The sequence below is a fragment of the Martes martes genome (assembly GCF_963455335.1).
Source record: "Martes martes genome assembly, chromosome: 6".
In the NCBI taxonomy this organism is placed as follows: Eukaryota; Metazoa; Chordata; class Mammalia; order Carnivora; family Mustelidae; genus Martes; species Martes martes.
In genome coordinates, this window is record NC_137893.1 from 57,754,098 (window position 1) to 57,778,113 (window position 24,016).

The following is a 24,016-nucleotide window of genomic DNA, read 5'->3' on the forward strand; positions in this document are numbered from 1 at the left end:
AATGATTGCATCTTAAAGAGGCAACTTTTCTATTTCCTTTTAAAAATTAATTTTAAACTCATACCATAATTTCATGACATGCTTTAACAGCAGGCTTGACCCCGAATATATAGCCCAAAGTCACTTACATGGAACACAGGAACTAGGAAGAACAAGTAAAAGTGAAAGTAAAATGATAATTACAAAGCTAAAAAGATATTTTTAGAAACAGTATGAATTAAAATCTGTTAATGATTACAAATGCAAGATTTAAAATGTATAGCTAATATATAATATGTATGTTGCTTAATATAGCAAGAAATGTATAATAAAATCAAATGTACAAAAACTAGAAAATCAAGTATATCAGGGGCTAATAACTTGTTAGATATTTAAAAACTTGTTGTCTTCATTGATTTTGGTCTCTGTCAATTCAGTTTTTTAAAATTACTACTGTAATTATAATGGTCGGTGATCCTAAAAAGACAGGTATGACATCCCTATTTGGAGAAGTCTCAAATTATAATTAAATACAAAATGTATTAATTAGTCAACACTAGGAAATAGCTTTGTACTATGCCAATGAGAAACCATAAGTTGACTAGAAGAAAATTTTTAACTTTAAAAGCATAGAGTTGTCTTTATTCTTGTCATTTGTCAAAGAGTTTCTGAGTTGCCTACCAAATGTACCAATGTAATAGAGCCTGGGGCTGGATAATGGGAAATGCAGAAAAGACAAAATGGGTAACATGATCCTTGCTATGGAATAACACACAATCCAGAAAGAAAGTCTTTATCATCTTTATTATTTCATATCAGGATTTGTTTTCAGTTTAGGTTTTTAACATTAATTTTTCTCAAGCTATGTTTTTAATACACAAGTACTCAATACCTATTAACTAAATGTCTATGTAACCTTATCATTATGTACAATTTAGTTATTCATGCTATCTAAAAAACAGATATTTATATCATTTAATTTTAATTTTAGGTGGTCTTATTGTCAAACTGTGTTTAAACCTTGTTCTTATTGATATTCCTACTATGAATACTAATTGATACCTTCTATTCTCAAATTATAAATACTCAGATAAGTTTCTGTGTATATAGCATGACATATAAAGTATAAGTAAAAAAGAAAAACATGCTGAGAGATCAATGAAATGTATTTTCAAAACAGTCCCTCATTAGCCTAGAGTTTATTACAACCTATATTAAATCATATACAATAAACTTACTAAACCCTTCATAGGCATGTGTACAACATTCAGAAGTGACCTATGGAATAATTAATACTTAAATTTTCAAACAGATATAGCCATTATAAGCAGAAATCTAAGTTAATGTACTCATTCCAGTTTCTTGCCATTATAGAAATACTTCCAAATCAACCTTAAACTGAGCCATGTTACAAATTGTGTTTCTAGTTCACATTTTTTTAGGTGTTTCCTAATTAACACTCCAAGATACACTACATCTGTCTTCTTCCCTCCAAAAATTTGGAAATTTTATTCTCTGGATAATCAGACAATAGATCTGCAGAGGAAAAAGACTGGTGAGTACACCAGTACATGAATGTGGCCAAGGACAAAGGAATCCCTTAAGAGAATAAAGATCAAAATGCTATGTGTTAGAGGATAACCTTCAGCCTACAGTGACGACACAAGAAAGGAACGTCATCAGGAAGGCTATTGAAAACGTCAATCATCCATTTATCACACCATTTAATAGTTATGAAGGTTTCTGTGATCTCAGTGTTGTTCTGTGTACCATGAGGCCCAACAGAAAAGTATAAGACATAATTCCCACCCATGATAAGGTCACATACAGCTAGAGAAGAGAGACAAGAAAACAGTGGGAAATACACAAGAAAATAGGAGAGCAAACTTTATGCATGGAAATAAGTCAAGTACAAGAAAGTTGTGGCTGACTTGTTATTTTGGACAATTAGTCTGAGTAGTTATTAGTCTCATAACGTTTGATAGAGAAGATAAGACTCAAATCAGACACTGAAGGTATGACATGGCTGGACTGTCCCTAGGAGAATGTAGATTATCATAGGAAAAGCCTAAGCAAGGGGACAGGAGCAGGAGTGGGAACACCAGAGACACGATGCATTCAGGTGCAGGAAAGGCTTGCATCAAGGCTAAACAGTTGATAAAGTTGTCCAAGTTATATCATCTGGGAATGGATGATAGGACTTTAATGTTAAATAAGATATCTGGATTTGAAAAAGAAGAGAGAGGCAAAGAAATTTATTAGTGAGTGACATAACCCAATATTTAAGTATTTGGTTCCCTGGTAGTCTTCATAAGTAACTCCTGAAATTAGTGTAACTGGAAAGATATGTATCTTATAAAATTATATCCATCTTGGCACAGTGGAAAAATGACTTAACACTGCAGCAAATGAGGTTAATATTTTCTGGAGGGACAAAAATATTTAAATCAAGCATCCCAGACTATTGCTTTAAATCATGATTTAAAATTTTTGATTTCTATTAAATTTAGAAGGAAGATCATGAAGTTAAGACTTTTTAACCTGGAACGATGAAGACTGAGTGAGGCTGTGAACTCATAAATGGAATAAATTTTATCTTTACAGTTTAGAAAGTTTTTTCTACATATATTAGCTCATTTGCCCTTCACAAATATCTTATGTATGGTAAGCAGAGCAGATATTTTTATCTCAATTTTTCAGATGAGAAATTGAGATGCCAAAAGTTGAGTGGCTGCCAAGGTACAAAGCAGCCAGAACCAAAAATTTAGATTCTCATCATTCATAACAGAAGAAAATAGATTTTTTTTTTGGCAAAAACCCAAAATATTAAGAGTTGGCTACATGTTAAAACTTGAAAACAAATAGTAAACTTAATATAACTTATAAAGTATTCTTCTCCTTAGATATGGCAATATGGTAGAAATAAACAAGTGATTATCAAAAAACCTGGGTATTAATTCCCTATCTACCACTAAAATGCAATAGGTGGCTATGGATAAATTCTTTTATCTCCCTGGGTCAATTTATTGATCAGTAAAACAAAGAGGCCAGAGTAAAATGAAGAGGGAAGAATGGACAATGGAAGGCCCTCAAAGTCCTTCTCCTTCTAGAATTCTATGATCTCACATGTGTGAATCACTCATTAATTCAAGAGCTGCTTGAATATACTTCAAGAGCTGAAAATATCCGCTTTGGCTGTGTCATACTACACAAAATAAGGCAGTCAAAAATATATGATCAATGAGCAAATATCAAAATAGCTGAATGAATAGAAAGGTTAGATCATGGTTCTCATTTCCAAGGCTCAGAGACTTCTTAGAGTCCAAAAATGTTCTAGTGCATTGGATCATGTAGCTTATAGTTCCATCAGATTCTCAAAGAAAACTAATAACTTAAAAAGAGTTAATAACTCTTATTTACATTAGTGGGTAAATTACAGTTGTTAGAGATATTTGGGCAATGAACTCTGGCCATCTGAGACTGCGACTGTATGATTAACTGTGGGGGTTTTTTAGGTTAATTCATGAAATTCCTTTCTAAGACAGAAAACTAGACTGAACGTTTACACCATTCTGACCCAGCATGGTCTTCATTGTATTTCTTTGGCATGGAAGGGAAATAAATCCTGAAAGCTTTTATTCCTTTAAAATGGAAAATTTCAAGAAACTCTTTTTCTAAATAAGAAACAGTACCTTAGTGTAGCATTTCCCATGTGTTCACATTTGATGATGGAAAGTGAAAATATGCCAACATTTGATTCCCTAGAATATGAATCACAACATTTCACATTCTGCTTCCTTCACAACTAAGTGGCACTATTCCCTTCGGCTGTCCAGTGAAAACAGCAGATGTAGGTGTTACATGTTATGAGTTAGAGCCTCCTAAAATTCATGTGTTGAAGTTTTAACCACGTAGTACATCAGAATGTGACTGTGTTTGAAGATTGGATCTTTAGAGAGGTAATTAACATAAAACGAGGCCATAGGGTGGGCCCCAATCCAATAGGACTGATGTTTTTGTAAGATTAGGACACAAACACACATAGAAGACGACCATGTGAAGACACAGGGAGAGGACAGCCACCTATAAGCCAAGGAGAGAGGCCTCAGAAGAAACCAACCCTGCCGACATGTTGATCTGAGACTTTTAGTGTCCAGAACTGTAAGAAAATAAATTTCTGTTTTTTAAGCTACCTAGTTTGTGGTACTCTGTTATGGCAGCCCTAGCAAACTAATGTAGTGTATTAGAACGAGAGGAGGATGATTTAACCCCTCTCCAGTTCTTCCTGAAATTATTACTCAAAATATGTGTCTCTACCATACCCCTGTGGTGCTTATCAAAGTTCTCAGCTTAGTATTCCAGGAATTTAGCATTCTTTTTGGGTCCTCAAATTAAGTTATAGGCTTTGTAGTTAAAATACCCAACTGACCAGATATTTTGGTAAATTTACTATATGGAAAATGTCTCTTTTGGGGTTTTAAAATAGTGAATTAATGCTAACAGTCATATTTTACCCTAGAAGGATAAAAAAGAACAAAATGAAATTTATTAAAAGATACCACATAGGGATATCATAAATCCCACATTCATTATTATTACTGATATTCGTGCCACTTATCTGTTTTTTAGTGAGTTTCTTAAGAGTCCTCAAGCATATAATGGATATTTAATTATTTTTAAAAAAAGTTTTGTTGTGATATTTGTGACTATTGAAAGATAACAAATTTTTCTAATCAAAAGAAACAAAATTTTAATTAAATCACCCCTAAAGCTATTGTTGTCACCATTTACTTCTTATGTGAAATCAATCCACTGCTAAACACAAGTATATTTATAAACTATCATCTATCTTCTTCCTCTCTAAATCAAATAAAGGGATGACAAATACAAATTTTCATGTAGCTAATTAACGGAAAATAACTTTAAGGTTCTGAGAGAAAAATCAACAGTTCTCATTTTCTTATTTCATCTTTGCATACTTTAACCCCCTACCAGAAGAATGAATAATTCCTAATGTTTTGGAAATGTCAGCCCACAGCAGGTCTTTCTAGAATTGATTATTTCACAAATGCACTGTCATATTCAAAACAGCCAAATTAATGGCGAATGAGTTATGCTGGAAGTTGAGAAAGCTCTTCACGTGACAGTGAGCATTTAATTAAATTACAGATATTAGAGTGTCCTATAGCATAAATTATTAGAATACCACATATACACAATACCACCATTATAATAAATAAAGCTAATACCAAAAGACAAATTAAATCGCTTTAATTGCCTTTCAAATTGCTCTTAAGTTGTCATACAAAAATTGCAGTGTGGATTATTATGAGCCAGTCAATGACTATAACTCATAACAACAAATATAAAACTTTGTCTTTCAAAAGAAGAGAGGAGGAAATAGGACTTCTTTATATTGGGATTCCCCTAGCCAATGTGACACTACAGATCCGACAGCATTTATAAACTGAAGCATTATCTTGAAATAATAGGTGGATATTCTTTTTTGTTATATTGTTGGTAGAGAGTTCAAATTTTGGACAGTCCTTCCTTTCAGCAATTAACCAGGGGTGAGGAAAAAGGGACTTCTGTACATAAGCATCTAAGGTGTGGACGGAATTCAGGGAACGTAATGGAGTCTGAATGGAGTAGGTTATGAGCTATTTGTCCATGAGGAAAAGTACTTTGAAAGCACTTCTCAAAAAACTCATTTCAAAATTTAGACGTTTTGGCCTTACCAATACATTTCATTCAATGACTATATTTTAAGGAGAAACAAGGCAAACTTACGTGTCATATACATTGAGCAACCAGTTGAGACACATATCCACACAGAGCGGAACGTTGACCAGATCCTTGTGCATTTGTTCAAGGCCGTCATAGGTTGTCGTCAGACAGTTGATGACATCTGGAACACTAAGCAGCTGATCATTTTGGTTCAGTTTATGCTGCTTGAAAACTTCATTTGTTGTGTTCAGTTCTAAGAGATCCACTAATCAGGTGAGAGGAAGGAATACACACAGTCATTAGATTACATAACGACGCTGAGACAAAAACATTTCTCATCTTAAAAGTATTCGGCTTGATTCTCCAGCTTAAGAATCTATCCTTCCCAGCCAATTTCAATGTTTAAAGAAATAAATAGCATTTCCATTCTTACATGTCTAAACTCTTATCCATAATCTCTTTATTTTTGTGCTTTTGAGTCTAAACTCTGTTACTCTCCAATCTGATCCCATTTTTTTGCTCTTTGGACTATCAGTTCTTCCCACTTTCCTTTTCAGGCTTTCCTCTCTTCAGGCTCTTTCTACTTTTAAACATAGGAAGGCATAAATAAATCTAGTCCACATAGTAGAACATCTAAAATATGGCACCGCTCTTCTCCTAACTCCTGAGAACAGCCTGCTCACCCCCTCCCAGTCTCCCTTTACACCACAGCCAAACCAATCATTCTGTTTCTCAACATGTACATCAGGACATACAAAATTCACTGAAAATGTGCAGTTGAAAAAATGGGTTCTGTCGAAGAAAAAGTAGTTCTCTACTGCCTGCTGAACAAACCTGATCTAGAATGCCCTCCCAGTCTGGCCCTAACATGGTTTGCTTCCCATGATGCTTTGGCACAGAGGCCATTTTAGCTACGTGGGAATTGCAGAGGTCCACAGTACAGGCCCACATGCACAGGCCTTCATGTATCTGTTCCCACTTTTATGCTTCGTGGTCAGAATGTCTATGGTGTGACTGGCCTGTGCTAGATGCTAGAGCAGGGTGGGCACAGAAGGATAAGCTGGGACCCCTGCTCTCAAAGACGGCCAGTCAGAGAAAGAGGTTGAGCATACTGATAACTTTACTAAAAGGAGTAAAAATGCAATAAGAATAAATAGATTTCTATAAGAGCTATAACCACAGGGGAGTAGAAGGAGTCTAGAAAGGGTTTCCTGGGCAGGTGGGATTTGAAATGGGCCTTAAAGACTATAAGACACAAGAGATCATGTAAAGCAAGGAAAAAAATTCCAGGAAGATAGAACTGCTTGGGAAAAGACAAGAATTCAAGAAGTCTACAGGGTTCTCAGAGATGACAAGGGCAGTACGGATGTCCATGGCTTACACAGGGGTGGCACTGGTTACGGTGAGGCAGACACTTGGCTCTCAGGGACAGGCATGTGTTGCACTAGGGGAGATCCTCAAGGGCCAGGAGGAAGAGTTGAGACAAAAACAACAATAACAACAACAACAACAAAACCCTCACATAATCTTTCTTTTTAATCAACTTTGAGTCATTCATTAGCTAATTGAAAACAGGGCACCAGTAGATTATCAAATTACCATGTGTCTATACATTTATTGAGTATAGAAATGACTCTTATAAACCCTTATCTAAAAGATAGGGGTTTGGAAAATTACAGAACCTGTATGAAATTAAGGTCTGCTCACTGAAATTCCTGCTTCATAAAATGCTTTCCCTATCTCCCTATTTAACTTTAAAAAAAGAGATGTATTTATTTTTTATTTTAGAGAGAGAGAGGGAGAGCACAAGCAGGGGAGAGGCAGAGGGAGAGAGAGAATCGTCAATCAGACTCCCCCACTAATGGCACACTTGGGGCTAGATCCCAGAAGCCTGAGATCATGACCTGAGCCAAAATCAAGAGTCAGACACTCAACCGACTGAGCCACCCAGATGCCCCACCATATTTAACTTTTTTTTTTTTTAATGATTATTTATTTATTTATTTGACAGACAGAGATCAGAGGCAGGCAGAGAGAGAGGGGGAAGCAGGCTCCCCGCTGAGCAGAGAGCCCGATGTGGGGCTCGATCCCAGGACCCTGGGATCACGACCCGAGCCGAAGGCAGAGGCTCCAACCCACCGAGCCACCCAGGCGCCCCCATATTTAACTTTTTAACATTAAAAGAAATAAGCTCAGGGGAACTTTTTATTTTAATATAACCAACTATTTCCTCCTTATCTCATGTAAAACTATCTCCTCAAAAAATATAATGACATATTTTGACAGTTAAATAAAATGAATGAATAGCTTCCTTTGTATTTATCTATTTTTAACCACTGAATAAGCACTAGCTTTGAATTTTTTAAAGACATTAATGAAATGTGTCCACTCTTGCTGCTTAAATACCATAGAATGATTTATTTTTTTTCAAGTTACCTATAATGGAAAAGAACTGCTTTAAAATTATACAGAATAAAATTATTTCCAGAACAACTCAACACAGAAGACTTTATTTTAAAAAAGAGAAAGAGACAAATAGAAAACACAAGTCTGAGTAACAGATCAATCCCTTTCCTTCTGATGTCAAAGTCATCATTGGTAAAATTTAAGCTAATTGCAAAAATAACTTGTGCAAGCTTCACATGAGTGAGAGACGGTATCAGAAAAAAAAAAAAGAACCATCTGAAATCTTCAATATCATTTGTACCCTACTTCTTGGCACTGTACGCTGTTTTCAATTATAAACTTCCAGAGGGCAGGAGGAAAATTCAAACTCATCCCTCACGGTGCTTGACAAAGAGAAGTGCTTCATGATGGTGGCAACAGAACTATAATTCCACACAGACACAAAGAAACATATTCAAATACTGCCAAAATGCTCTAAGTTTTCTGAATTCCAACACTAATTATGCCAGCAACTCAGCACTGCTATTGTATCCACACATGGCAGAAAGTGACAACAGACCAAATTCCAAAAAGACCATTTCCTGGATCACGCTGCCCTTGCATTTCTTCTAGAACAGCCTCCTCTGTGATACACTTTGTGGCTGTGACAGTAATTTGTCACATCCCACAGACACTCACGTCTTTAATTTTTAGTGATTTACTTTGACACTTCGCCCTTCCTGCAAAGTGTCACATTTAGGTTCCTTTAAAAAACTGACTACATTTAAATCACAGAAAATGATGATTTTCTCTTTTCAAAGGGAGACAAATGACAGCTCAGTCATGTGGCAAATGAAACAAACAGCAGAATCACTTTCTAACCAACGTTCAGGCTTTTTCTTCAATCCCACATATGAGGCACAGGGGATTGAATGGAAGTGGGTCATTATTCTCCTGTTCTGCAAAACCACAGTCTGGCACCTGACCTTGGGCTTCTGTAACTCCTAGGTTCTTGAACTGTTTGACCATTCCTTCTGAACACCTCTCCTACCTCCTCTTCCCCAGACACCTCAGAAATAAGCTCAAGGTCTTACATCTATGCCCCTTCCCTCTGTGAACCTGATATCCTCACTGTCAATACTTCAGTCATCCCTTCTCTCTGGATGGCTCCCAATTCTGTTTTCTCGTGCCCATCTTCTGCCTGAACACCTGACCCACATCCCTGCTGTTCTGTTCCCAAACAGAACTCTCGTATTCTGTTTCAGGGACCTTCACCTTAATATATTCCAAATAAAGGTCTTCTTATGTTGCAATCCAGCAACGGTCTTACCACCTTCTATGGACCAGGAGTCTGCAAATCCTGAAATGTGCTAACACTGTCCTTTCACCCTCTGCCAGTTATCGACTAGCAAATACCACCCCCCCCCCCCCAGTCATCAGTTCTTCCTCCTCCTTCCTCCTCCTTACAAATCCATACCCTCTTCTTCCCTGTGACCACCACCCGTCAGCTTAGGCCCATGATCTTTTTTTTTTTTTTTTTAAAGATTTTATTTATTTATTTGACAGAGAGAGACACAGCGAGAGAGGGAACCAAGCAGGGGAGTGGGAGGAGAAGCAGGCTTCCCGCAGAGCAGGGAGCCCGATGTGGGACTCGATCCCAAGACCCTGGGATCATGACCTGAGCCGAAGGCAGACTCTTAATGACTGAGCCACCCAGGCGCCCCGGCCCCATGATCTTTTACCTGAACTTTTACCTGTACTTGCCCCTGTTCACTGGGTCCTTCCTTCTGCCTTAGAGATCGTCTAAAGCATACATTTGGGGGCACCTGGGTGGCTCAGTGGGTTAAAGCCTCTGCCTTCGGCTCAGGTCATGATCCCAGGGTCCTGGGATTGAGCCCCGCATTGGGCTCTCTGCTCGGCGGGGAGCCTGCTTCCCCCTCTCTCTCTGCCTGCCTCTCTCCCTGCTTGTGATCTCTGTCTGTCAAATAAATAAATAAAATATTTAAAGCATATATTTGCATTGGGGACTATCCCCTAACTCCCACAAAACAGAAAGTGGTGCTATAGCACCCCACTCCATAAAATACAAACACAAACTTAAATGCAACATTTTGAGAGCCTGAGGAACAACAACAACAACAAAAAGAAAAGAATGAGAAAAGGTTTCATGAAAAAAAAAATGACCTTCCAAGTGGATCTAAACTGATTTTAAGGACCTCTCTGAATACTGGACAAATAGCTCATAACCTACTCCGTTCAGACTCCATTACGTTCCCTAAATTCCATCCACACCTTTGATGCTTATGTACAGAAGTCCCTTTCTCCTCACCCCTGGTTAATAGCCATGTGCCTAAATCCTGTGTGACTTTTAACGCCTGGCTTAAGTGCTTCCTACTCAAGGAAGCTTGCCTTGTTCTTCATGGTAAAGACCATTCCATTCTGAGGGCAAGAGGAATCTGCTGAAAACATGTGTCCATGTGCAACATGCTGTCTCTGAATGTAGGTTCCTCCGAGTGTGGGAACCAAGTCTCTTTACATGGTCTTATCTCCTGCATAATCGTGGAGCCCAATAAATGAACGAACAGTCTCAAAGCAGTGACAGCACACCCTCTGCATTAAGACCTTATGTTTGGGGGTGGGGGTTACACACAATGAGACAACCCCTGACCTGAGCCGTTCGCAGTGGAGGCGGGAGCTCCTGACATTATCTATCACACAAAGGCAAGCATATGGTGCGTAGGTGAGAAACGGTCGTTACAGGCAATCATAAAGTTCTGGAAAAATTGGAGGCAGGTGGTTTTAGCTTGTAAATGTTTCCAAAAGAAGTAAATTTTTAACAGTGTCTGGGAGGAAGAAAGGGTTATAGACCTTTGCAGAGGAAGGGTCAGGGCATTTCAAGTAAACAGAAAAGACGGGAGGGGGAGGAACAGCTTAATCATGAACAGGTGAGTTGACAAGAGGTGCAGAGGCCCGGCTGATGAGCAGTAGGGGCAGGGGCAGTGGGGAAAGTGAAGCCAGGTGGCTCCAAACATTTACAATCCAAAGCAACCCAGGGCTTTTCTTAGTATGCATTTCCACATGTCATGTAGCTTGGAAGGGGGAGGCATTCCCCCTCTGCTCCTCTCAGGTTTGAAGGAATGAGCTGAAGGAGGGAGTTTTTTTCTTGAGAATTCTGAAGAACCAGCAGAGGAAAACACCAAATGTGTTCATATGTTTATCCAACCACAAGTACTACTGAAAACTCGGACCACGTTCATCGAGACAAAAAAGCAGTCTTTGGTCCATGGCGATTTTGTGGCTGAGTCATTTGTCCTCATTTTATAGCTCATCAGGCTTGAGAAGACCTTCCAGATCCGTCAGCTGGATACAGGACACACAGCTGAGCCTCTTTCAAAACTGCTGTCACCACGGACTCACTGAGCTACTGAACATCCCTTTTGTGTGCTCCTCATTCACTTCCTATTCCCTTCTGGCTCAATGTATAGATCACTGGCCAGGCTAAGTTGGCTTTACTGGTCTGTACTGGTAATTCTGCACCAGGGGGCTCTGTGGATTATGGCATCAAAAGCATCTCACTTTTTTTCTTTCATCTGTAAATCTTCAGGTGTTTTTTTTAGCCCTGGAGACTTCTCTTCCACACATAACTTAAGTTCTTCTTATCTTAAAGCTTTCCATGGTTGTGGGTTTTTTTCTGAATGGTTCTACAGTTCTCTTCTAACATAACCAGCTCAAAATGTAATTCAAATTTCAACTGACTTTTAAGAGATTTTTAACCTTAATATATCATTTTTCAAAGAGTAATGTCCACACCTTCACTGAACTGCCTAGATATATAACAGTTGTTAACAAAAGGTAGCAACAAGAATACTTGGAATTATTCAGATTACCAGGCTGTAAAAATATGTGGTCGGATGTCAGTTTCCATATTAACTATCTGACAAGGCTTACATGTTCTTTGAATAGACTCAATCATTAAAACTATGACCACAAAGAGAATTCAGAGAGATTCCATTTATGCTTTATTATTACAAATATTCCTACTTCTATTTTAAGTTAGGTTGTTTGGGCATGTGTGTCGGGGAAGGAACACCTCTTTGGTAAAATGGTTATCACAGAACATTACTCTGTGCAAACTCTCTGCAGGAAAAATCATGTTGATAAGACCAAACATTTCAGGTGCCCGGGTGGCTGGGTTGGTTAAGCCACTGCCTTTGGCTCGGGTCGTGATCCTGAAGTTTGGGGATCGGGTCCCCTAGGGAGTCTGCTTCTCCCTCTGACCTTCTCCCCTCTCATGCTCTCTCTCAAATAAATAAATAAAATCTAAAAAAAAAAAAAAAAAGACCAAATGTCTCAAGACATATTTAAATAAATACAGAGCCTTTTATCTAATTTTCTAGATGGCAGTTCAAATTTGAATCAGGAATCTTATCTTTTTAGTATTGCTTTATTATATGATTGCATTGAATCAAACTGTTTGGAATCCTAAACTTCCAAGTGAATACAAAGTACGAAGTAGAAAATGATCTACTACTTTGATTTCCTGATTTAATCCCTTTAAATTGGGTGCCAGCATAATTTTTGAAAAAGCTTTTTATGTTACTCCTGTATTTTGGCTAATTTTGTTCTCCAACTGAGAACGGCATATGTTCATTTGTTTTACTACTGCATGCATGCTGATGGGGCAAATAATAGAGCATTTATAGAAACATGGCCAATTCCTTGAGTGAGATACACTGAAAATGAGATTAACTCTACAAACACATCACCCTCTTCATTTATCTCTGCTTCAAAAAAGAAAGAAAAAAGAAGCAACCCAAAGAACAGAGTGATTAACTTTGGTAGAATAACTCACAACACAGTGCTTTTTGTAGTCTTCGGATTTTGATGGCTGTGCGGTAGGCTGAGAAACGTACATTATTCAGGTCAGCTGAAATGGAAAAGGGAACACATTCAAAAGCATGCTTATTATTTAACTTCTATTGAATGGCAAGAACGTGTTTGTTTACTTCAGATGATGGAAAAGCGTTATGTCTGTTCTCACTAAAAAGTCTTCTCTCAAAATCCACAGCATTTATTTAAGAGAATAATGAAATGTTCATTAGCACCATAGTGAGATACATTCCAAAGCGGTGTTTCACAGCTTTCATGAGGGCATTATCCAATAGGAAAAGGAGGGAAATGAGGAAAAGGAAACATGGCCTGTTAACTTCTGAAGGTTTAATAAATCCATCACTTTGCAGGCACGGGGCCCTTCCTTCTCTGTTGCTGGGAGGAACTCTCCTCCCAGGGAATCTTCCCCCAAGGACAATTAGTTTTCTGTCAATGAGACTGTCCTTCTCACTACTCATAAAAGCTAGTCTTATTTCTCCCATCCCAATTTATTTGCTTCTTTTGCTCTTTTATAGATATGGTTAAAGTTATCCCATAATCTATATTCAGATCTTTAGAAACAAGAAGTTAAATGTAGTTAATAATACTGTATTGCATATTGAAAGTTGCTTAAAGAGCAGATCTTAAAAGTATCACATGAATAAAAATGTTGTAAGGATGTGAGGTGATAGATGTTAAGTAGACTTATGATGGACAGTTTTACAATACAGTCAAATATTGAACCATTATATTATACACCCATAACTAATATAATCTTATATGCCAATTATATTTCAGTTTAAAAAAACCACTTTGGTATCAAAGTTTGGTACCAAAAAAGATTTGGTATCAAGTTCAAAGAAAGATATTGTAATATCTTTCTCTGTGTCCTAAAGACAGAGTGTCTGTATTAGAGACTCTTTGAACTGGAAGCAAACTCAGAAATCATCCAAGTTTGTACCCTCACGTTACAAATGAAAGAAACCCCTGGCTTTTCTCTCACTTGTTCACCCTTTGTAGCCTACCCTCACCCATCCAAATGAAAGCCGAACAGATAGATGCCTGACCTTTAAAGAGATCAAGAGGAGTGCTCCCTTTCTGCTGGAGTGGGAGTGGGTGTGAGAGCCTTCAGGGGCTGCTCTCCCCTCCAACAGTGCCTTATCTACCCAAAGAGAAAACTCTCAAAACTGCTGGACCAACCTAAAGGAAGCAGGTGAGGTCAACAGTTCAAAGTCATAACCTACCAGAAATCTACAAGATCAGAATTCTCTCCAGCCTCCTCTGTTTTCTTACATTTTTCTATTAAAATGATTTTAGCTTTTCATCACTACTTTGGCAAAATGAAACTAGGCAATCCAATTTAGTAAGATTAATTGAATAAAATGTGAGGTAACAGGAAATTTAAAGCAATGAATTAGAGGTTGCTTTGCTGTCATTATTTTTGTCTTCAGGTAAAGCTGAAGTTTAAGATGACTCCATAGGGAGAACCTGCATTCCTCCTTTTAAAATCAACTTCTTGTGATTTCAAACCACACGCTCTCTCAAGAGGAATGGAAAAAAACTGTTTCCTGCATTGCTCTCAGAAATTCAACTGCTTTTCTATGTCAGTGACACAATCTTTTAAACATACCATGCCATGTAGGAAAAACTGGTGCTTAGTTTATAGTTAAGAATATGAAATTATCGGGGCACCTGAGTGGCTCAGTCGGTTAAGCGTCTGACTTCAGCTCAGGTCATGATCTCAGGGTCCTGGGATCGAGTCCCAGATCGGGCTCCTTGCTCAGTGAGGAGCCGGTTTCTCCCTCTGCCTGCCACTCTTCCCTGCTTGTGCTCTATCCCTCTCTCTGACAAATAAATAAAATCTTAAAAAAAAAAAAGAATATATAATTATCATTTGTTTAGGCTAATTAAATAAAACAGCACTCACCAAGGGACTGAAAGAGTTCAGTCATTTTAGGATGATCCCAACAGGTTGTCTGTGTTTGATGGCTGGGGGGGGCAAAAAAGGTAGTATATTTAAATTAAGAACATACAAAATAATATAGATCACATAGAATGCATCATTCTGAAACCTGATGTCCAGTTATTACTTAACATTTGAAACAAAAATAATAAATTTTTATTTGAGCAATTATATTGTAAAAATATGGTAAAAATTTTTATTTTATCTCTGTCTAAAAGATTTACAACTACACATTAAAACCCAGATATGAAGTGTGACCCTGGGGTGTCAGGCTTGATGCAGCCAGATCAATGTAGTTTCCAGAATAATTCTACTTGTGTTAGGCAGATATAGATCCTCATTCAGAATAAATCCTCTGAGAGCAGAAGTGCTGTGAAGAGTTGCTAAACTTTAGAAGTCCTAATGAAATTTCCAAAGAACTGAGAAATAAAGAGTTTAACTCTGAATAACATCTTCACCCCACAATCAAGTGAGGCTCCCTCTTCTTTTTAACCTCCAGTCTCTCCTTCCTTGGTGTAAATTAGCCCTTCTCCCCTGTGGGGGCTCACTCAGAGCCCTAGAATTGATATAAAGATTATTTCAAGTTTAAGACATGTAAGATTGAACAGATGGAGAAAGAAGTCTTTTCAGAGTTTCCTTTATCTGACTAAATGCAGCAACTTCTGGGAAACAAGGCTACCATAAATCCTTTCTCTGGGGGATTTCGTGGCTATGAAGAAGACAGAAAAAGCACTTGCACCTGCATAAACAAACATTATCACAAACTTTCTTATCTCATGTTTATTCTCCTAAAAAAGCCATTTATCCTTCCTAAAGAAACCTATTGGGTCTTCACAAATGAGCCTTTTCTCCCCGACTTCTTTCCCCTGCTAAGTTGGGTACATATGCCCCCCATTCTAACCATCCCTTTGGGTTACTCACCACTGCATGCAGAAACAAACGTTCCTCTCTTGCTAATCTGTCTTTTGTCAGCATAATTCACAGACCCCTAGAAACTAACCCTAAGAGGGTGCTGGAAAAGTTGTTTTTCCCTCCCCAACCCTCTCTTCCTGTGTATCTGGATTCTCTACTCCCTTTCTGTATGACTCTCTCTTCCCTATGTGACTCCGTGCTCCTCTCAGCAATCAGCCTCCCTCACAGTTAGCCAGTACTTTTTGACAGACATTGAACAGTTTTTCTTATGATGCTTATTCTTCACTTAAGAAGCAAGTTTTATATTTTTCTCATTTTCTGTAAATTCCAAAACTAAGTCATAGAATTAAAAGTCTTTCGGGAGTAAGATGTGGGTAGAACAAATCCAATTAGTGCTTAAATTAGGTTCGGGGGGGGGTGGTGGTGGTGGTGGTAAACAGCTCCTAACTTCAATGGGTCGGTGTCCTTATGTTTCAAAATAGTTTCCTGTCCCTTTTCTAGGTCAGAATAGAGTAATAACGTTTAATAGTACTCGAAAGACTTCTTGGATAACAGTTCTTACGAAACTGTTTAGTAAGCTAAGTGAAATGGCACAGTACACAAGAGAGTGGTATGAAAATATTCATGCAATCAAATTTAAGAGAGATTATTTTTTTAATCTAGGTAATATATCAAAAATTGGGACATGTCACAGGGAATAGGACATAATCACTGTTACATATGCATATATAACAGAACCCCCCAAGAACTCATAATTTGCTTTGAAAAAATTTAAAGATTAGATACGAAATTGGGTATGCAAAATGTCCTGGAAATTCCAAAAATCTCACACAAATTAACATGCCTAAAAAGTGAAGGTCTATTCCAGGAGGAGATGGAAAGTTGTCTAGCTCCCACACCTGGTTTTTGACACCAATACAGAGGCAAAATGTTTCCACTTTGTATTCTGCTGAGGAACACCAACCAAACCATTCAACCATTTTCCCCTCCAAGTTGCTCCAAAGACCACAGAGAAAGTACTGAAGCTGTCTGACCTAAAATTCTTCCTTTTCATAATGTGGCCCAAAGCTTGACAGAAATGCAGAATCTCCAACCTCTATTCGTCCTATTAAACTGGAATTTCCAGGTGAACAAAATCCCAGGGATTGATATGCAAGTTCACATGTGAGAAGTAACTGACCTAAAAAGCTTCTAATGCATGAAGTAAAAAACAAAACAAAACTAAACAAAAACAAAACCCAAAATATAAAGACCCTCCAGATTTTGTTCATAAAACAACTTCCTCCCTACCGTCAATAAGAATTAAAGAAGGATTTACTGGAAACAGAGTGTAGTTCAAAACAAATCCATCAGGAGCTCGCAGTGTGAGACAGCCAACCAGTATTCCCACAGCCCCTGTCGCTTTGGAGTCATCTGAATCCCCATGGCGACACTACTGTCCAGAGACAGACATCCCATCATGAAGGACCAACTCAAAGCTCAAGAACCAAACTAAAGCTTTGAGGAATTCAGAGCCAAACTTTTGTACCTAAACAACAAATGTAAGTACTCTTTCTCTCTCTAGAATCACAAGTGTGGAGCTTTGGCAAGCAACTGCTGTGGAACCACGAGGGGAAAATACCACTCGGCAGCATGGCAGCGGCTGAGAATTCAATGAGAAGACCCGCTTGCTAATGGCTCTTCGGAGTGAAACCACTACGAGGAGCTGAGGGAACACACACATTTGGCAAACAGATGGAGGGAGGGAAAAGCCATCTCCCTTTGTGAATTCAATACCAGTTGATTCATTAGGCAGAACTGCCAGCGCTGAAAATAAACACAGCCTCTGGTTACAGAAGTGTCAGTGCAGCTTACCAAACAACAGTTAAAAAAAAAAAAAAAAGTAATAGATGCAGTTGGCTGTTGGATTTTCTTTTCTTCTCTTCTCTCTCTCTCTCTGTGTCTCTCTTTTTAGAGAGGGGAGGGTTTTAAAGCAAAATCCACAATCAACCCGAAGAAGGCTCTAAGTATTTGAACAGCTGCACATGGCTCCGGTCATCCAGCCCAAATGCTTGCAAGTCCTCCCAGAGGTGGCAACCAACACAGAATTGAAAGCAGCATCCTCCGAACCCTCCACCCCCACCCCACAAATAACAACAGCTTAGCTTCTGGCCAACCTCATATCTGAAAGAGGACAGAACCTCATACTGTGCAGCTTGATATACTATAAAAAAAAATCTAACAAAGCAGCACTCAACAGGAAATGCAAAATCCTATGAAGCAAGCGATACGGAGAGTGCGCGATACGCGGAAGTAGGGTGCTGAGCTGTGTAGGTGTGGTGTGCTTGTGAAGGGGAAGGGGAAAACAGAGCAGCCTCTCTTGTGGCCAAAAGGTTACTGAGTCTCTGAGCTATTTTAAACTCTGGAAACTGAAAAAAACAATAGCAATGCAAATGTTCCTTCTGCATTGAAATGCAAGTTGCGTCCACTGGGATGCAGCTGATGACTGTCCTGTGGACGCTGACCAGTTAACCAGCTTTGCACCCAGGTGCAGACTTCGTTTTAGCAACTCTTATTTGACTCTAAAGATGCAGTTCTTCGTATTCTCCTGGGAACCTCTTATAACTTCTTACTCATTCCGTGATTAGTGAGTTAAATGAAATCTTTGATGTGTGCTCTTTCTATATGCCACGAGACTCGAGATTTCCCCTAATTATTATTTACTTATTTGAATTTCTAATTTTTTAATTATTTTTTAAGATTTTATTTATTTATTAGACAGAGAGAAATCACAAGTAGGCAGAGAGGCAGGCGGGGGGGGGGGGGTAGGGGGAGGGGGGAAGCAAGCTCCCTGCCAAGCAGAGAGCCCGACACGGGGCTCGATCCCAGGACCCTGAGATCATGACCTGAGCCGAAGGCAGAGGCTTAACCCATTGAGCCACTCAGGCATCCTAATTTTTTAATTTTTTATTGAGGTGTAACACAGTGTAAGTTTAAGATGTATAACATGTTGGTTTGACACATTATACATTCCAGTAGGATCACCACAGTTGCGTTAGCTAACCCCTCTATCTCATAATTATCATTTCCGTTTTGTGGAAAAAATATTTAAAATCCAGTGTCCTAGCAATTTTGAAGTCTGAAATATAGTACTGTTGTGTGTTATCACTGTGCTGTGCATGAGATCTCCGTTAACTGTTTTTTTAAACATCCTTTAACGCCCTGGACAGTTCTGGTTCCTATTTGCTATCCCATATACTTATTAAAAGAGCACCCCATAAGTGTCCAGCTGAGATAACATGTGCTCCCTGTATTATATGGAATTTGATGAAACGCTGAACCAGTATGATTAATAAGCAATACATGCTTCTACCTATTATTATTTGTAATGTATTCTGATGAGCCCAGAAAGGAAGACACAAATAAGCTTGTACACCAATGGCTAGAACACAAAAATGTGTAAAACAACACAGTCCAATATATGAGAAAATGAACTGACAGCAAAGTACATGTGATTTTGATAGATTGATAAGAAACTGATTTCTGGGCAATAGACTGGTCTGGGGAAGAAACTTTTTAATCCCATTTGTCCTCATTAGAGTGGCCTCATTTTCTAACATACAACCTTAAAAGATGGCAAGAAGGCATCCTGCTTACCCCAAAACTGACACTTAGTCAAACACATTCACTTGTTACTTATCTACTCAATTTTATGCTTGAAACTGGATTTTGAGTTTTGCATGTGTCGTTTCATTTCAATTGCAATTCTAAGGGCTTATAAGAGAAAAAAATTAAAAGTGAGTCAGTTAATTGAAAATACAAGTGAGAGAGAAAGAACAACCCATATTGTTCAGGGATAAGATGATCACAGGAAGAGAAATATTTCTTCTTTGCTGTGCATTGTGAAAGATGACACAGTAGGTCAGGACACACAAGATTAATTACAGTAATAGCCTATTATTTGACTGTCTGGTCTATACCAGGGGTTCTTCCAAACACTTTCCTTGTGTAAACTCAACCTGCATAAAAACTCAATGAGTTGGGTGCCAACAGTATCCCCGTTTTACAGATGAAGGAATTAGGGCCAGGAGGGCACTTGGATAACTTGCTCAAGGTCTCACTAAGTAGTAGAAATGGAATTTGAATTTTAAGCCTGTGTTCTTAATATGGAAGTCTACTTGTATGACTGAGATTTTAACTTCTTTCTGATGAATTTGTCTAAATCTGAGTCCATGGTCCATCATTATAATCATTACAAACGATCTCATCTGCCTTGCTTCTCTCTCACTCCTAGCAAAGCCCAAGCATGGATCAGCTCAATCACTTGCCTTCTCTGGACCTGAGCAGCTGTGCATGAATACAGCTGGAGAAAATCACTCAACAGACAGACTAATTTTACTTTAAATATTTAACTTCAAACCTCAAATGTCCAACTGCTGGCAACCACACAACATCCCCTAATAAACTCACTTCCCAGACCCCAAGACAATTTACTACTGCCATCTCTCTCCCAAACCTAAGTAAGTTTCCCTCCCTGCCTTATATCATTTCACTTGATCTCACACTTCATTGAAAAGAAAACTAGAAACCACCATATTAGAATTCCTTCATCTTCCAACCACCAAATCAATAAACTACCTTCCATCTGCCAGATTGTCTTTTTCTCTCCTCCTTCCTGAGGAATTCCTCCACCCATCAAAAGCCAATTCTTCCCAAGCTTTCTTTAAAATCTCTTGTGCTGCATTATTAACTCCCTTCTCAATAAGAACCTTCTCAAAATACAAATGTTGAAGGATCTGCCATCCTTATACACCAACATCCCTACCTTGAATCTACATTTCCTGCTCTCTATTACCTTTTTTTCTTCTTCACAGACAAAATTCTCAACTGAGGAGTGCACGATCTCATGTCCCATTCATTACTGAACGCACATCAATTTTGTTTCCAACTTCACTCCTCTACACACGGGCCCTATCAAAATTACAAGTGAACTGTGTGTTGTCTGATGCAGTGGCTGCTTTTCTGTCTTCAGTGCCCCAGACTGCTCCTCAGGGTGGGGAGAAATAAGTGACAGAAAATCAACTCCTTAAGTCACAAAGCACAGTAGAAGATAAGAAGTACTATATATAAAAGAGAGAATCTCCAGAATGATGAGACACAGGCCTTGCAGGCTCTGCTAATACCTTCTTTAAATACGTTTATGAAAGTTTATATAGGAATATGGGAATCAGAGCTGTCTGGATGGCTCAGTCCCTAAGCGTCTGCCTTTGGCTCAGGTCTTGATCCCAGGGTCCCAGGATCCAGCCCTGCATGGGACTCCCTCTGCAGCAGGGAGCCTGCTTCTTCCTCTCCCACTCCCCCTGCTTGTGTTCCCTCTCTTGCTGTGTCTCTAACTGTCAAATAAATAAGCAAAATCTTAAAAAAAAAAAAAAAAGAATATAGGAATCAAGCAGGAACTCCCAAATAATCAATTTGCATTCAGGTGATTAAAGTGTAAAGAGTGAAAACAAATTCTGGCAATCAGGGGCAATGTTATTTATCTGAGTAGTATCTTCTTAAGGATCTAAAAGGTGACATTCTCATCTTGGAATTTATAATCCCCCCAATTTTTATTTTACTTGAGACCAGAATATATGAAGAATATGGAGTACTCCTGCTGGTATGCAGAGTCTTACTCTGTGTGTGTGTGGGGGGGGTGTGGTGTGTGTGCATGACGGTGCAGGTGGAAGACAGACTGGACAGAAGATGAGGAAGCGGTTTCCTTCAGGGGATGGAACATGTGCGTTCAGGTTACACAGAACTGCTTGAACCCTCGCAAACACTTTCTGCCATCTTCTAGGCTTTTAAAGGCAGGAAAGGCAAGGTTACAGTTTTTGAAATATAAGAATAAATCTAAGGGAAAACTTAAGAAAGTCTGAATGCCAGCATTTCAGGAAAAAAACCTTTCTGTTTAAATTCCATACAAGATACAGGATCCTACTGGGTAAGAGATACCAAGGAGAAATCAATTTTTCTATATGGTTGTATTGAATTTTACACTATCATTTTACTTTATAATCCATATAGAAAAAGATATTCTATTTCTTTCACTACTTATTTGATCATTATTGCTTTTGCACTTTTGCTAGTTTCCATGACTATTTTAAAAATTTAAGCTTTACAAATCAAAATACGAATATCTCTTTTTCCTCCTTAATGGCCCAGTAGTGACCTTTCTGTACTTTACAGTGGACCTTTATTAATTGCAAATTTGACCCTAAAAGTCAGACGGTACAGTAAGGCTGACAGTGCCCCTATAATACAGTGGAACTGAGTAACTTGTAAGATGCCAAGCCCAAATTCCACCTCATGGTAAAAATAACACTGGCCCCAGCCATGTATAGATGAATGTCAGGAAAATAACATCTTTTTCAGTCCTGCACTAGTGAATGTCTTTCTCGGACCATGTCAGTTCCACCTGAATTATCTCAGTAAGTCAGGGCACTGGTAGATACACTGGAAGTTGTCCGTCTGGTTGCAGTTTGCCAATTCAAGGCTGCTGCAGGGCACAGGGCCTGCTGTTATCTTTCTCAACAGCCAAGGTGTGCTCACTTGTCAGAAGCTGTCTCCAAGCCCAAGAGGTATAGGGATCCCAAGACGCTTATGTTCTTTCATAAAACAACTTCGTTCTTCCCTCCTCATCAGAGTTGGCCCAGTGATTTTAAATATTTATTTTCAACATAGGTAAAGTCACAGACTGTTTCTTGGAAAAACAGACTCTCCAGTACATTCTCTTAAGCTTTGTTTCATTTATTTCTTTATCATTAAAATGAAAACACAAGCTCTACTCCTGGAAAGAGATTCAAAGCGTGTCCCAAGACTTCTCCACTAAAAATCTGGCACCAGGAGAATGCCATCTCTCATCTTGATTAAAGAGGGAGACAGAGATGAAGACAGCTGTAGGAGGCCTTTCAGAGAGCTGTGTTTGCCTTTCATTATTAGTTATATATTTGTTATGGATTTATTTTGTTTTGGGATGAGTTTCCTCCAATCTTTAAACATAAAATGCTTTATGCTAATTTCTTCTTTGTTTTGTTATACACAAACCTCTGTTAGCTTTGCCTTCTTGTTAGGCTAAATATTTGGAAAACCTTTACCGCCACTCCTCTCCGCTCTTATTTAAGGGAGGAGTATTTCATGTACATCACTGAAATGGGTCCACGATTCCTCTAAAGAAATAAGCATTAATTCTCTCCTTTAGACTGTACATATATAATGAGACAAGGAAATAGAGTTTACGCAAATAAACTACATGACTGCTACAAAAAACAGCTACTTGCTCTCCAAGATTTTACTTACAACTATAAACTTTGTGTTTTGTTTTTTTCCCAGCAACTGATGGATTAGGGCAGCAGAGAATGGCCTTGGATGGCAAGAAAGGGGAATTATCCCTAATGGACATGAGAATAGAAAGGGAAAATATAAAGGAGATGTAATAACTAGAGAAAAAATTTGATTTAGGCCTGTTCGTCAAGGGGAGTGAGAAAAGGCAGAGAATCCACGGAAGTGGTATCTGTAGGTAATGATAGTTTATTCTGATTAATACACTGTAATACTGAGAAATGTCATTTTCAGAGAATGTGTTATGTATTATCTATTAAGAAGAGATTACTACAATGTTCACATGAAAGCTGCGTGTGTGTGAGCATACTTAGGATACTATAAAGAATTTAGGTTTGCACCTCAGATTCAAGTGGAAAAACTGTTAGGATGTGAGGGGACCACCCGTCATGAGAGCAGCAGCAGCGTTTCTGCTAAGCCTTCCTGAAAAGTCATGCACTCTGGCTTTAGAGATGACATCGTAGAGGGAGAACAGAAAACCAGATTTCCTAACTTCACCTTACTAAATTCTGTGAAAGAGTACGACTTATGAACAGACTGTATATGTACACAGCCATCTATGCAAAAAGCCCTATGGGACTTATGAGCCAGCCCTGTTGAGTATCCGAATCATGGATGGAAATCCACCCAGTGACAGAAATCTCTGACCATGGAACTGAGGAAAGGTAGTGGAGGGTCACACAGTTTGCTCCCCTACCTCTGAATTCCTGTCAAGAGCCGGTTGGCAGGACTGTGGACAACTACATTTTTCTACCTATAGAAAAGTACCTTTCTCCATTACTGCACCACGCAGTGTGACATTTCCTTAACCATATTAAAGCA

General features: G+C 38.5%; 1 protein-coding gene across 2 annotated transcripts in view; it reads right to left on the minus strand.

The window, feature by feature from the left end:
- The window catches only part of UTRN (utrophin), a 498,673-nt gene that overhangs the window by 53,810 nt on the left and 420,847 nt on the right, over nucleotides 1-24,016 (minus strand). For both annotated transcript variants that reach the window (XM_080807218.1, XM_080807219.1), the window contains 3 exons: nucleotides 14,888-14,949; nucleotides 12,944-13,018; nucleotides 5,770-5,971 (listed from right to left, as the gene is read on the minus strand). In XM_080807218.1, the coding sequence (XP_080663344.1) occupies nucleotides 5,770-5,971; nucleotides 12,944-13,018; nucleotides 14,888-14,949 (339 nt within the window). The remainder of the gene's footprint in view (nucleotides 1-5,769; nucleotides 5,972-12,943; nucleotides 13,019-14,887; nucleotides 14,950-24,016) is intronic.